At 33.0% G+C, this 15,056-nt stretch overlaps 1 protein-coding gene across 1 annotated transcript; it reads left to right on the top strand.

Annotated features, from left to right (window-relative positions):
* Positions 1 to 696: 696 nt before the first annotated feature.
* On the top strand, positions 697 to 13,477 carry LOC117321497 (barH-like 2 homeobox protein). Its single transcript, XM_033875914.1, has 3 exons — positions 697 to 1,780; positions 7,043 to 7,268; positions 12,572 to 13,477. The coding sequence occupies exons 1-3, from the start codon at positions 1,225 to 1,227 to the stop codon at positions 12,852 to 12,854; spliced, it is 1,065 nt and encodes a 354-aa protein (XP_033731805.1). The 5' UTR covers positions 697 to 1,224; the 3' UTR covers positions 12,855 to 13,477.
* Positions 13,478 to 15,056: the final 1,579 nt, after the last annotated feature.

Here is a 15,056-nt window from a genome sequence, read left to right as displayed (position 1 = left end):
TGTTTTTGAATAAGTGTTTAATTGTATTCAATACTAATATGTTTATGGCTACATAATTTGTGGGAGAAAATCCCGCTTTCAAATCGTTTGTAAAATCGTCAGATAAACTAAACTACCAACACAAAAATAAAACCCAGCCTGGCAAACTTCTTAGATACAGGCACCGTCTAGAAAAGTCATCTCCCTCGTTCTGAGCTTTGCAATTTCCGTAATTCAAAACACACTCTTTTTGTGTGTTGTTTAGTTGTATGGAAGTGACAGCCAGCTCTTCACATAACGGAATCTAATTCGTCTCTCATTTCGAGAAGCAGTCATTTCTGTCATTGTTTAAATAAATCAAACTATAAATTAATCTTGTTATCATGGTATAAATCTGTTTGCTGTTAACAATGAACGTTACATGTAATTTGTTCCCGTTGAGTGAACTATGGCTGCGACATTTATTGCTTCCGATCTGTGATATAACTATTCATAATAACACTCACAAGATGACACGCGGGTGTCGATAACTCCTCCCACTTATGGTAAGGTCGTGTCTGATTGGTCAAGGGATACAGTAAGGCTGTATACCGAACGCTGATGCCACACCAGACACAGGTGAAGATTAAATTAAATGCTAAATCGATTTATAAAATTTACAATTATACAGACATAATAGAAAGAGAAAAAACGAGTCAGTTGAAAGAGAAAATCTCTCAGTGGTCACAAATACCTGCCCTTCTTGACCATGTAATCCTTTGGCTTACTGTTGACTGATTGTACCTCACCCGACCAGCGTACGGATGTAGATCACATATCGCGTAATTGGAGTCGGTGTATAGAAGAGTACACATCGACCATTGTGCATTTTTCATAACTACTGACTTTTAGCCGTCTTCGCTTCATCTGTCAAGTCTTTCTAGCGGACAATCGATGTCTGAGGGGCTACCATTCACGCCTAGTGGACACAATTATATGTAGCATTGTCGTCGATGAAGTGTGGCTATATCGTTTCCTACCTATGCTGTGTGAAAGACACGAAGATACTCCCTATATGGATACGATAAAAGCTACCTGGATCACTAGAACGTAGATTTGGATTACGTGATAACTGTATTTCTCTGTTTATCATTAGGATAAACAGATAAAATGAAATGACAACACCTGTCAGCTGACTCTTCTTAAAACTTAGTTTCATTAGTCTTACTAATCTTTTCGTTGTCTTACTTATCAAAACGGATCATCATGACACTAAATCTGATAAAAAACGACCGAATGGCTTCTTCAGTGGACGCGGTGAGTTCTTCATCTTCATCCCCAATACCTAGAGTAAATGATGAGGTTGATTGTCATTCTGATAAATCTGACTCTGAAAACGAAAGAGTTTGCAAAAATAGCGATGCCCCCAGTGATACGGACCGTGTGTCAGTGCCGTCAGTAATTGACCGACAGGAAATTTCTTTGGATTCTAACATTCCAGAAACACATACAAGACTTAGTGACACAAATGGACCTTTAGTAAGTCCACCGAGGAGATCTTTTTTTATCACAGACATTTTATCAGAAGGACATCGAGAACGGACACAGACATTCTCGGCATTTCGACCTCTAAGAGTGCCGAGTCGATACTTATCGTCACATAGTTCTCTGAACACCGAGGCTATTGCTAAACACAATTTTGTAAACTTTGCATCTCTGGGTAGAACCGGCAACGCCGATGAGTATCGTAATGATACAGTCGATGACAAAGATGACGATGAAGATGATAGTGATGATGCTAGTACAGATATACTAGAAGAAGGTATATATATATATATATCCGTGTCAAACGAATTTTATCTTTTAGAGGATACGCTTCTATTATCATAACGGCACATTTTTCTGAATTAGATATAATTCACCATTTATCTTCGGTATTTTTTTATTTCTTTTCCTATCGAAATGAATAACAGTAATATGTCCATTTGATTTCATTGTGTTCTACAAAATTCTTTAAGATTATCTTTCTTTTGCGCTAAAGTGGCAGTTAACACACCACAGGTAACAGATACATGTGTTTATTTCATGTAAAAAATAAAAGAATGATTTGTTAATACAGTTATTAACAAACGCGTAAATTATTTTGGATTTCTAAATCAAATTAAGCTAATACGATTAGATTATAAATAACATTCAGAAAACAATGCTTGTTAATAACGAATTAGGTAAACACCGGTATATAGAATTGCAACATGTGTCGAAAAAGAATTCGGTCATTCTATAATCATTTTATTTACAACAGGAAAGACATGTTTTAAATTATCTTAATATCTTCTCTAACAAACATATATAATAACTTATCATTAGGCATTGTCGTTTTGTGTAAATCACAGTGATAGCGTTTTTATTTTACTTTATAATGAATTTTATAATGAATTGTCAATTCATTTTGTGTTTGTTGTAGTATTCAATATTAAAATAGGAATCAGATTGATTGAAAGTTAACACATCAAAACATAAAAATGGAAGTGATTCCGGTTAAAAACATGTCTTAAAATTTATTGAGTTTTGTTGCCTGATAAATCAGAATTAAATTAATAAATGAAATCATTTATAATTAAATATAATTAAATTCATGTATTGGGAAATGGAAATGGTATTTATAATTCATTTTGAAAAAAAACCTCATTCCATATTTAACTACTTGAAAATATATTTCCAATCAATTTTGGCTCTGTAATTTTACAATTCGGTTCGTGAAATAATGCCTGTTTTATATCGACTTGTCACACTAACACTTGTCACACTTAGGTATACGTCTTTGTGTGGACACATACAGTTCATAAAGGATTGTCGCTCCATTAGTAATTGTATATGAGGATAATGACTAGAAAATAACGGGTAATTTCGTGTTTACAAAATAACAGATGAGGTTTTCTGCGAGATCCGATTTTGATGGAGAACAGTGTTGTTGAATAGGATATCAAATTTCCATTAACAGTTTAAGTAAAGAAATCGTTTCATCACTACTTAAAGATTGGAGTTCACTATCCTCACGGACAACGTTTAACTTATCTCGCGATTTCTTGTCGACAATACTTACGTACGAAATCACTCACCAAAAGCGTCTGTTGGTCAATTAAGGAGTGACGCTCAAGGTATCGTTTAATCATAATAGAAGTTAATTTAGATTTAAAACATTGGGTAATTCATCGAAACTATCAAATAATCGTGGTAAATACTTTTTTTTTACAATTGCATTGTGTTATTACTGTATAATTTTATAAAATACAAATGACTTTTATACTGCAATGAAAACGGTTCATATTGTCTGTATGTACCAATAGCTATCAGGTCATATTTACTTTACAAGCAATGATAACTATGCATGTTGTATGATTTACTTTTTAAATTAAATTAAAAGAGATGTAATGAGCTGCTTTCATATATTACTGGAATATAGTATGGCCCTAGAATGAATGTACATGTATTATTAGATGAAATTGACATTATGTTTCCTTATGCATGTCATGTGAATAATGATCGACGCTAAACTTATTATGAAATTCAATTATTTTTATTTCACAACAAATGCGATTAAAAAGGGTATATGACCGTAAAATAATGTATAATATAATTATGCCTTTCTAATAAAATAAGAATTGAAAGTATGTTTATAGGATGATTAAAAATACTAGAGTTATCAAGATGACATCATCTACACACATGTACGCAAAACGTGTAAACACTTTAAACAATGTAATTACCAGGATAAGTTGATACACGCACCCTGTTCGACATGGCGGCAGATTCCGGTAACAGTAAATAAGGAAAATCGTCATTCCGACGTTGACATTTGCCGGTTTTCCTGCTATTGGCGTGGCACGCAATCATGGAGGTGGCGTTAATAGTCTTTGCATTAGCTTAATTAACGATATTATATTAACAGATTCCTCGATTAATTAGGACTTGGAAAGAAACGATGTATAGCCTATCAATAAATATGATTATACGTAAACAAGGGAAGTGGTTGCATATTTCCCGATGTAATTACATAATTGAAGATGTATTTTGTTTTTCTGTTGTTTTTCTCTCGGTATTGATGATAGCCATTTGGACTGTTTAATGGAAACACATTGCTATATTCCCAGTAATCAATATTAAAGAATGTTCTTACGGCGTTCGTTGTAGCCGTGAAGGTGGTGGATTTGGCATATTACCGGCTAGCTCAGTATGCGTGGAATCAATAAAAAGGGCTTTCATTTGGCGACTTGCTTGGGTGTTATAAATTATTTATCATTTTAAGACAATGGACAAACAAAGAAACTTTGAGATATCATGCAAAGTTTTTGTTTGTAAATTCTTTAGCCAATTAATATGCAGTTCTGCAATACCAGTCACAGTAAGCATTACCGCTTGCTTCCATTTATATGCATATCTTATAAAATGAATAAACAAACAATTAGAATTTAAATGCGTCCCGTGTCTAAATATTCCTATTGTCTGTTTTTTGTTTTGTTTTGTTTTTCTTTCTTTTTTTGTTTTTGTTTTATTTTTTTTCTAACACTATTTATATACCACTTAATCGTTCTTTTGGTTTTTGCCCTATGCTATGTTGATATATATATATTTCCTTTTGATCTATTTAATGATTTGGGTAAGTTACACAATATAGAAAGATAGAAAAGTTTTGTTCCATAATGCCGATTCTCATAATGTAGATTTCAACATGTCCGGTTTCTTAGGAAATGTACATGTATCCGGGTAGATTTCTACATGCCAAATATTATATTCGCTTAATATTTATGCGTCACACAAACAGTAAAAATTAATCGTAGCTCAACAAATAAATCGATAAATTGATTATGAAATTATTTATAAATAAATAGATAAAATACGATTGTAAATAAATTGATGTTTTCGTTTGGTTGAGTTTCACATTTACTGTGGACAATGTAATGAGTCCCTCCTGGTGAAATAGGTTGCTCCTAAGTCCTAATATATACAATCGGACATTATTACGGTTGATGATCCTTTATAGAATTGTTTGGAATGAATACTGAAAAAGACTGTTCCGAGATAAACAACAACATAATTTTCATTACCACTACAAGTACATTTATTAATAATATGCTGTAAATATGTTTTGGTTGGTGTAATGTTTTGTAAAAACAATTTTCAGTTTTTAATGATTTTGCAGTTTTGTTTTTATAAAGTTGTATGGTGTTTTCATTTCTGTGTGTTTGTTTATTTATCTATTTATTTACTTTTTATTCATTTATTTGTTTGTTTTGCAGTTTCATCATCTGAAAAAAAAAATCAATGAATATAAATGTCTTGTAAACAGCTGTATCGTTTAGTATTGACAGCGGCAATGAGAAAAATAAGTAGGAATATCCACCTTTAGATCTTTCCAAGCGCATAATAGTGAGCTGTTGGGTATAATTTATTTCAGCGTGTTGTCTAATTTGCATAAATTGAACATAAATGTCACAGATAGAAGACACAATTTGAAATATGATATGAGGAATATCGTCCTGGCTTCATCCCTGGGTTGAAATTGAGGATTGAAATAGAAACCTGATCCATGTACGATGTGACAAAGATGAGCATAGTTGCTCCGATCTGAACAGCAATAGACCTCTCGCTGTGAACGACTTTAATCCATTTAACTCTATTTAGTCCACCGTATTTCCACCCAGAAAAACTTCATCTTGCCCACCCAGATGTTTTAGTTATGATAACACACGAATGGCCCTGGAATAGGAACAAATTTGCAATGATCATACATTGGAGGTATTGTTCGTGTGTTTGACAGTCAACAAACACTTTGGGCATGCAAACAGTTCTTACTATCGAAGGCGGTCCTACAAGACAGCTCTTGTCAAAGAGTTTTGTAACGCAGGTGAATCCGCTTACCCAGCTTCATTATAGTACGGTTTTAATTAAGTCTTCTGACAGCTTTACAACTAACGGAGTTCATGAAAATGTCCGCTCTGTTAAATAGAAAGATTTAGAAAAAGTAAATTGGGGGCGGATAAATATAGGAAGCTTAACCCCGGAATTGTCACGTTTGCCGAGAACAGATTTGCGTGCGTCGTGTTGGTTCCATACATGGAGGTCCAAGTTCACACAAGACTATCTCTAGATATGCAAAACCATATTAATAATTTGGAGTGATTATCAAATTATAAATTCATTTTACTCTTACCCTCTTGATACATATCAATTATATTGATAAGATGTCAAGGTGTCTTTGGACACAGGCCTGTTTACTCTCGGCTCCTCGTACTTAGTATTACAAATATACCCGTATTGTTTAGCACACGTACATCTCGATACAATCCGCATTTTTCTTATAATACTGCTATCGAAATGTGCCAGAAAATTTCAACGCCGAATCAACCTATTCATACAACTATTATCACGAATAAAATAGTTTCGAAGCTGCTTTGTTCGAGTTATATACATAACGTTACCTTAAACACAATGAATTATAAATATATTAAATTTCTACAGATTGTTATACGTTAATCTCAAGTCCATTCATTCTTGGATAAAGACATATACTTAGGAATTATATGATGGAAATCATTATTGAAAAAAAACCCATTCAAGATAAATGATAAAAAAGTGGAATGGCAATCAAAAGTTACTGAAATATTTAAATGTTGATCATACTGCAAAACATTCGTATATAATGAAATAGTATTGTGGAAATCTGCACATTTACATATTCTCTGAATTCGCCGACTCTGATAACGTGTAGAGTCTTCTTAACTCGAAGTAAAAATTCATTTCCGACAGCGAAAATTGTATATAGAATATATTCGGATACTTTGGATACTCGGGCTATCTCGAAATATTTTAATGATCAATTCATAATATGTTCGTCATATGATAATTGTTGTGAGAAAATGTGCATGCGACTCATTATCACCTAACGTTTAACTTTTCAACCTCTGATCATATCCATGTTTTTATCCTCTTGCTAGTGCACATTAAAACAAAGGTATTTATACTATGCAGAGCTGTTTGAATCAGACCCTTAATTGATGTCAATTCCGATATTTTATTTTTGTAGACAAAAAGGAAGATGGATCTTCTGATCAGCAAACAGATTCTGTAACTGGATTAATGAAACCAAAGAAGCCCAGAAAGGCACGAACGGCTTTCACTGATCACCAATTAAACAGCTTGGAAAAAACATTTGAACGACAGAAATATCTTAGTGTCCAAGATAGGATGGAACTTGCCGCTAAACTCAATCTCACTGACACCCAAGTAAAGACATGGTACCAGAACAGAAGGTAGGTACTCTGGTCACTACAACATAGGTTTATGTTAGTCCGCTTGTAATGGCAGAACAGAATGTAGGGTGCACATATCTACATGCTTTCAAAAGAACATAGTTTGAAATTTGCAATGGATTTATACAGTATAAGTACAAGTGAGTTTTCTTACCCTATAACTCTTCTCTTTTCCTGCTCATGTTCTTTGATATTGGGGGTAAATAAAGCTTATGAAGAAAACATTTAGACAAAGCATCATCACATAGGTGAACATGGAGGCAGTCGAAATGACAAAAGTGGCTGAGATAATCATTTCTACAGAAAGGGCAACCTCGGAAGAAAGATATGCATTGATTTTCTGGATATAAATTAAAATCTTGATTGGTGTGAATTGTTATTAATTTAAGTCTTCGCAGTTGTTAACTTTAGTATCATATTTGCGTTGATTTAAAAAAAAATCTGTAAATGACATCAAAATTTCACTTTTAAAACAATACAGTAAGTCCTGCACCTATTATATTCTGAAACATATATTATTTCCCAAGTGTTTACCTTTATATTTATTTTTGTTTTGATATTTTCATTTTGAGAGGGGAAATATGGATTTATTTATTTATTTATTTATTTATTTACGTCTTATTTAACGTATGTTACAATGTATTATGACAATTATGATGTCATTAAATGATAATAAACTATGATGTCACACTGACGTGATCAGGAGCCATGTTAGATTCAATGGCTCATGATAAACTTCTTTTTGCAATATTTGCATCAAGTTTAACCTTGACTCAAAATTGTTTAATTTGACTTTCAATTTCAAACAAGATTCGTTAAACACATCAAAATTCATATTTGTATAATTAACAATAACTATGTTATTGGTACATATTATTTTGTTATCCGTACACTAGGATCAAAATATGTCAATCTATAATACATTTGAATGAAAAACTTGATGTTTTTATAACAATAAAGGTAGTGTCAAGTTGTCATTAACGTCGCGATTCCTTCTCAAGTTTACCGTAAAAATGAAATTTGCATAATATGCATTTTAATAACAATTAAACATATGAAATTGAAATAAAGTAATTTTTTTTACTGCAAACTCTTGTTTTAAACCTTTTGATGATTTTTTTGTTTTATTATACCAATCATATATTTATAGGCGTTGTTTTTATACATTATTTGTCCTACCATTTTATCCGCGACTTCTAAATTCGCCATGTATTTGTGTTTATTGTTTCAACGCATAAAATCGTTTTTGAGTTTGAATTATGTTTCCGTTATATGTCGATTGGAATCAACCAAACGAATTAAAAGGGTCGTACTGATTTCAAAACTGCTGCACGAGTAATTTTAATGATATCTGAATACCTAGTAACTAGCTTCAAGAAAAAAATATCTCCGTTAAACAAGAATAATAATCAGATAGGATTTAAATCACGATGTATGGTTACATCAAAAACTAAAAATAACTGTCAAATATGATTAGCAAAGGAAAATTATTTGAAAACCTTAAAAACCTGCATCATTTTGAAGCTAAAGATACTGGCAACATTTGAATGCATCAACATAGAACGACTTATACCAGATATGTACGTAATATAAACATGTCACCAATCAACAACAATCAATATGTATTATCCATCTTGTTTATCGAAACGACGACTGGCATCTTGTTTACAATGGCCGACAGTTGTGTGGCATCAACAGTTTATAGTTGTTCAGCACTGTATTTGATGGATAAGGTTGAAATATACTTGTATTTAATTTCCAAAAAAATATACTATTAGTTAGAATCAGTATATGAAATGTAATTATAACTACGAATTCGTTATACAGAACATGTTTAATCACGGAGGGTGTACTACATTTGTTAATTATAAGACTTTTTTTTTTTATATATATTCATGTCTTTGTTGTTCTGTTATCTACCAGATCAGTTGGATGCCTCTGCTTAGTTTCTTAGATTATTGTTAATGGCATTCATTGTAATGTGAATTTATTTGACTGGGAAACATATATATTGCATTGCATTAAAATATACCTACCTACATGTATGTAACTTACAGATGTATGTATTTGACGTCATAGAAGAATAATTCATGAAACTAACATGAAACAAAAGATAGTCTACCCAGAAAACATATATTATAGATGTGTATTTTGTCATCTAATCGGCAGCAATAAAGAGTTGTTCATTGACTTTTTTTATACATAGGATTCGATTGTTTTATGAACATACACATACAAAGAAACACTTGTATACACTTACATGCATTCGCATTCACAATACCCATACTCATATACTCGCACACTCACATTTACAAACAGACACACCTATATACACCCATACTTATATAAAAAAAAAAGTACATATACTCACTCACCTTTGTATAGATATCTTATCATACTAAGTGGAGCATGAGTATATACCTATGATATTTTTATATAGGTCGCATATTTATAATCAAAACATTGTTACGCTCATTTTAATTAGCCGTGTTGATATGTAACCTATGCAGTGTTTTCATAACTTTTGGTTGATGATGAGTTGAAACCCTTACGCAATAAATTATGGAATTGTTTACAACTGCCTCTCCGTTATAGTAATACTTTGTACTCGGTCTGTGAGATTTCCTGGATAGCGTTTGGTGATAAATCGATGGGACAAACAAGAATAACGTAAGACAACGGTAGAGATTATTGATCGTATCCATGTTTACTAAAACGAGATTCAAGATTTCAACTGAAATTAACATAAATTCGTACAAGGATATTTATACGTAATAGAAAATAAGAAACAGCGTAATACTTTACTTCCATCATATATAAAAACCTAAAATTAATATCACACTTTGTCTCCTATAAACTGTAGGACTAGTCGTTTAGTTACTACACGGTTTATGCGTATTTCTGACCCTCCCCTTACATGTTCTGCTATGGTCGCTCGGACTCAATCCTTATACATTTACAAATCGTATTTTAATACTGTACAAATACACGAGAGTTAAACTGACCAAAGTATATTACAGCTTGAGTAGGAATATTCTTTTGCGAACAATCTTTGTCGGATTTTTAATAATGGACATTGAAACATACTTTTGGTAAAAATGTCTTTAACAATACGATTGTTTATAAGATTTAAAATTTTATTCTAAACCGGGGAAAAACAAAACAAAGACATTGTCGTGATTTTTTTTTTTTTTTTTTAAATGATACAAAATGGCGTTTGTACAGTATCTTATGCGCGTCTTTCTAAATCTATAATACAACAGCAAACAAATATAATATTATATAACAAGTTATATTTATATCCTGTAATTTGTATAACTTATTACAGTTACAGAGATGATTTATAGTATAATTGCTATATATATACTAGCTAGTAACACGTGGGCTTTACTTAGAGCCAATGATTAACGTAGTATATCATACCATGTCACAAATATTTTATATCTATGCTATATCTAACGTGTTTGCCACAAATACTTATATTTATAATAGCTTTACAAATGATATATTTTTTTAGTAATCCAACACACTTTGGTTGATTGAAATACAGTTTATTTCACTATTTAGAAAAAAATTAACATGTAATATGTCAATATATATATATATTTGTCGACATGTAGTATTATCAATAAAATATAAACTGAAATATATAATTAAGAAACTATATACAAGCAAAATCGTAGCTATCATATTTTACCATCATATGTTTAACACATAATAAATTGTCAACGCCCTGTTCCAATGTAGCAAATTAGTGAATCCTCGTTAGTTACTTCTACTTTGCTATTATCTTATATTGGTTGTTCATCAAAACCAATACCACCAAACGATAATTACCGACTCATGGAAATGAGATAAACAAACATTAAATGCGGACCGTGGAAAGTGTGGAGTGGTATTTTGAATTGAACATCTGGGCCAATCTAACCCAATACGTCTACCCCACGCAGTCAGGAATTTGTATTCTATTAACACGTATGAATAAGCCAATAGAGCGACATCCCACTCGGCGTATGATGGTGCATTTCGCCTCAATATACCCCCGGCCGTATAATAAGGCCTGGCCATTATCCGTACAGGCGAATTAAAATAAATTTTCCATATGACTTATACTGACTTCATTATTTTTCAATTTCGACTTTTAGTGCACTCAATCTTGATATGTACAAGTTCTTGTTACATTGCACGCTTGCTTTACCGTGTAACGTTGTACAAAGACAGGGAGATAAGGACTGAAACCGAAAGGCGATTGTTACAAGTTAGAGATTCTGTCGAGTATCCCGTGTATCAGCTGTTGTAGAGAGCGTTTGTGTAGTGAAGTGCACACAGGTATATTCTAATAGTTTGAACTGAACAGTTTCCGGTAAGTGAATGTAGGATTTGCATACGGTACTGGATGACCCGAAAGCAATAAATGGCGTGTATTTAATATATGCAGGTAAATCATTTATACGTGATGGGAAAATTTAGACGTTAGGGAAGACATTATATGGGTGAACAGTTATCATTTTACGCCAGATAAATTCTTACGGGTACTGTTCCCTCTTTACATTTGACAAACCGTTCTACAGTGACTTATTCACTAGTTAGATCATGTGCCAAAGTGGTTTGCGAAGTTCTCATGCATAATTCACTACCATCAGTATTTGATGTGTTTTCATAACAAAAAAAGCCTTCGATTAACTTTTTGTTGAGATGTTTAAAAGGCAAATGCGTAAATAGAATCGCTGATTTCTAGAGGTTGATCTGAAAGAGAAATTACAGAATCTGATCATATCAATTAGTGTTGAACGAGTGGAATCTGTGACCAAATAAATATATGCAACCATAACACTTTATGAAAGAAATCAATATGGATATGATTGAGGGCGGTGGTACAAAGAATATACACCAATCCTACTTACAATCACTCACACAACCAGCGCCGTTATAGTTACTTCTGTGTTAAATATTAGGGAGACGTTATCGGTAAATTAACGGATCAGACAAGTGTTTCTTAATTTTCCGAAGGACGCGATGACGCCATAACAGCTCCATTCATTACACAAACCTGTACTGAATCAGTCCAGATATAATCACAGATACAAAGTGTTCAATTTTTTATGCATGAATACTTTGAAAATGTGAAACTTCTTTTTTCAGTCTGTTCATTTTATTTATTTATTTACTTTTGTCAATCAATTGAAAGAAGATTATTATCATTTCAGGTTTGGTGTCCGTATAATATCACCTTATTATTTTTTTATGATTCGTACATTTATGTTAAAAAAGTTAGTTAATTTAAAATGAATGCTGTGTTGCAGGACAAAATGGAAGCGACAGACAGCCGTGGGCTTAGAGCTTCTAGCGGAGGCGGGTAACTACGCGGCAGTCCAACGTTTGTTACAGACAAATCCCTACTGGTTCACATATCATCCTCAGGCGGCAGGAATCATCTCTAATATTGACGCTTTGTACTATCGCCATGGTGAAAGTTCAATGACTCCACAGCGCCCAACATTGCCCAGAATGTTTATCCATGGCCTACAGCAGCATGTTAACCATATTTCAACGCCTCCTCCGATTTATTCTGAAAACCGAAGTTGAGAGAATGATGTCCACTTATCTAGGGCATAATTATAGAATGATGAAATGACATTAGTTACGTAATGATAAATGATAAGAATGTGCAGCGAGTGCAACAGTCGTTAAGCAAACCTGTCCTGGAAAAGTTACGCTTAGTTCATTGGGGAGTTTTAACTCCGTGTTTAACTTGATACAAGACACGTAAACAGGGAACCTCCAACTCATTAAGTGATGCAACAATTTGAAATGGCAGAAATACCTGTACTTTCGTCTGCTACAATCCACGATGTTTAAAAATGCATCCATACCAAACGCTTTTATGACGTATATGGTGACCTTAGAAAAGTGTGTGTTATTAATGGCGTTTATTTGTGAACGACAATGGACATTACATATTTCACATAGATGACAACCATGCTTTCAAAAATCTATACACACAATGATAATGTACATGTATTTAACTAGTCGATTACATCCGCCTTCAGAATGGCAAGTCTGCATGCAAGATGTGAATTCAAAAGTGCTTCAATATTGCATTTAGTTTTATCTCTTTTCCCCCATTTTCTCACATGCATTTATATAAAGAACTAAGGTGATTTCTGTGTGTCACGAAATTATCTTTAGACTTTAGTTATGAATAAAAAGGTAAAACGATATGATATCACTTCATTTATTCCTAATGTGTTACCATAATAACGTGTATTTGACAAAGCTTGGAGCATATTTAAATGTCAAATGATGACATGTTCTATGACATACAATCATCTATAATAGGATTCCAAAATCAAATCATAAATTAGTCCGTAATATTGATGATACTTCGTAGTAATGAAATCAACTGCTAAACATCTTCCTTGCGCGCGCAGTATAAAGACAACAACTGCACACATTATAATCTGCATAGTAAATGATTGCTTCAAATAGATATATTTTATTTATCATATCTTTTTCCGTTCTTTCGGTTTGTTCCAGAAAAAACACAAGACACATGGACGCATCATCTTCCCCAACATGTGGTCCCGATATCCGATTTTGAGCTATATTTGCGGTTTCGTTCACATGGCGGTATTATCCTCTACCTTTCCCGAATAATGTTTTGTCGCTGCGATGATCACCGTAACATTGTATTTCATGGCCCATTTCCTACTTCCTAGGCATTAACCTCTCGTTAAGAAGTAAAAAAAAAAAAAGGCAGCCATCATTTGTTGATAATGAATTTGCCACTTCACTATTTGTAAATACGACAATTAGTCGTGTCAAAGAACACAAATTATATCTTTAGAGGGGTTGTATTTTCCCCCTTTTTCTTGGAGAGAAATAAATCTTTGTCGCTTTTAAAGTTCTCCCTCGCCAAACAAATGAGCTAGACTTTTTTGTGGCGGTAAATAGCGGAAAAACTATCTATATTATGCAAAAATCGTAAAACATCTTTTCTGATTCTCGGTAAAAGAAAAAAGCGATGAAGCAAAGATGGTCCTAAGCAGTCACTATAATTATCAACTGTGTTTTTTTCTGATAGAGGGATAGCCAAGCTGTCGTTTTATACACACTGTTGTTTATCTTCAGCGACCTATTTACAAAGGCTTACAAAGTGAAAACGTTAATAATAAAAAGATTATCGACAAGTCAACGCCATTCAAATTTACATACCAACCAGGCGTATTCATTTTATAGGTTATATCATGGGCTAGTTCATAATGTCGTTTGAAGCGTGCCGATACCAGGGACAGTGGACTCGAAATGGACTCCAATAACCTTGGATTTATTCGATAAATAAATCAGCTTAGCATATGGTATTATAGACCAAAAAACATATGATATCAGAAGGCTTTATCGGCTTAGGCAGTCGTATTATCTTCTTGTTTACAAATTAAATTTGTTGAAACGGAAAACTTCCTTTTGTCAATAATATATTTCACCCGTATAAATATTGGAAACTGCATTTTAAAATTCTTTAAAATATATATTTCTTATTTCGGTTACATCGTAGATATGGAATGTTTTAAGCTGTTGGTCCGTTGCCAATACCAACAGCTGATTGATGATGCAGTGCCATCTAAAACATATTTTGTTGTTAATACTTGCGCCGTTTGTTTACACGTTGTAGAGTGCATCGGGTACTGTGACGTATCCTATCAGCGACAGTCTTTTACGCGAGTGGTAACTAGGCCTTATTTATGGCCCTGCGAATATTAGCTGCATACTTGTGCATTGATCGTAAAC

The sequence above is a fragment of the Pecten maximus genome, chromosome 2 (assembly GCF_902652985.1).
Source record: "Pecten maximus chromosome 2, xPecMax1.1, whole genome shotgun sequence".
Lineage (NCBI taxonomy): Eukaryota > Metazoa > Mollusca > Bivalvia > Pectinida > Pectinidae > Pecten > Pecten maximus.
This window is presented reverse-complemented; position numbering and strand designations above follow the sequence as displayed.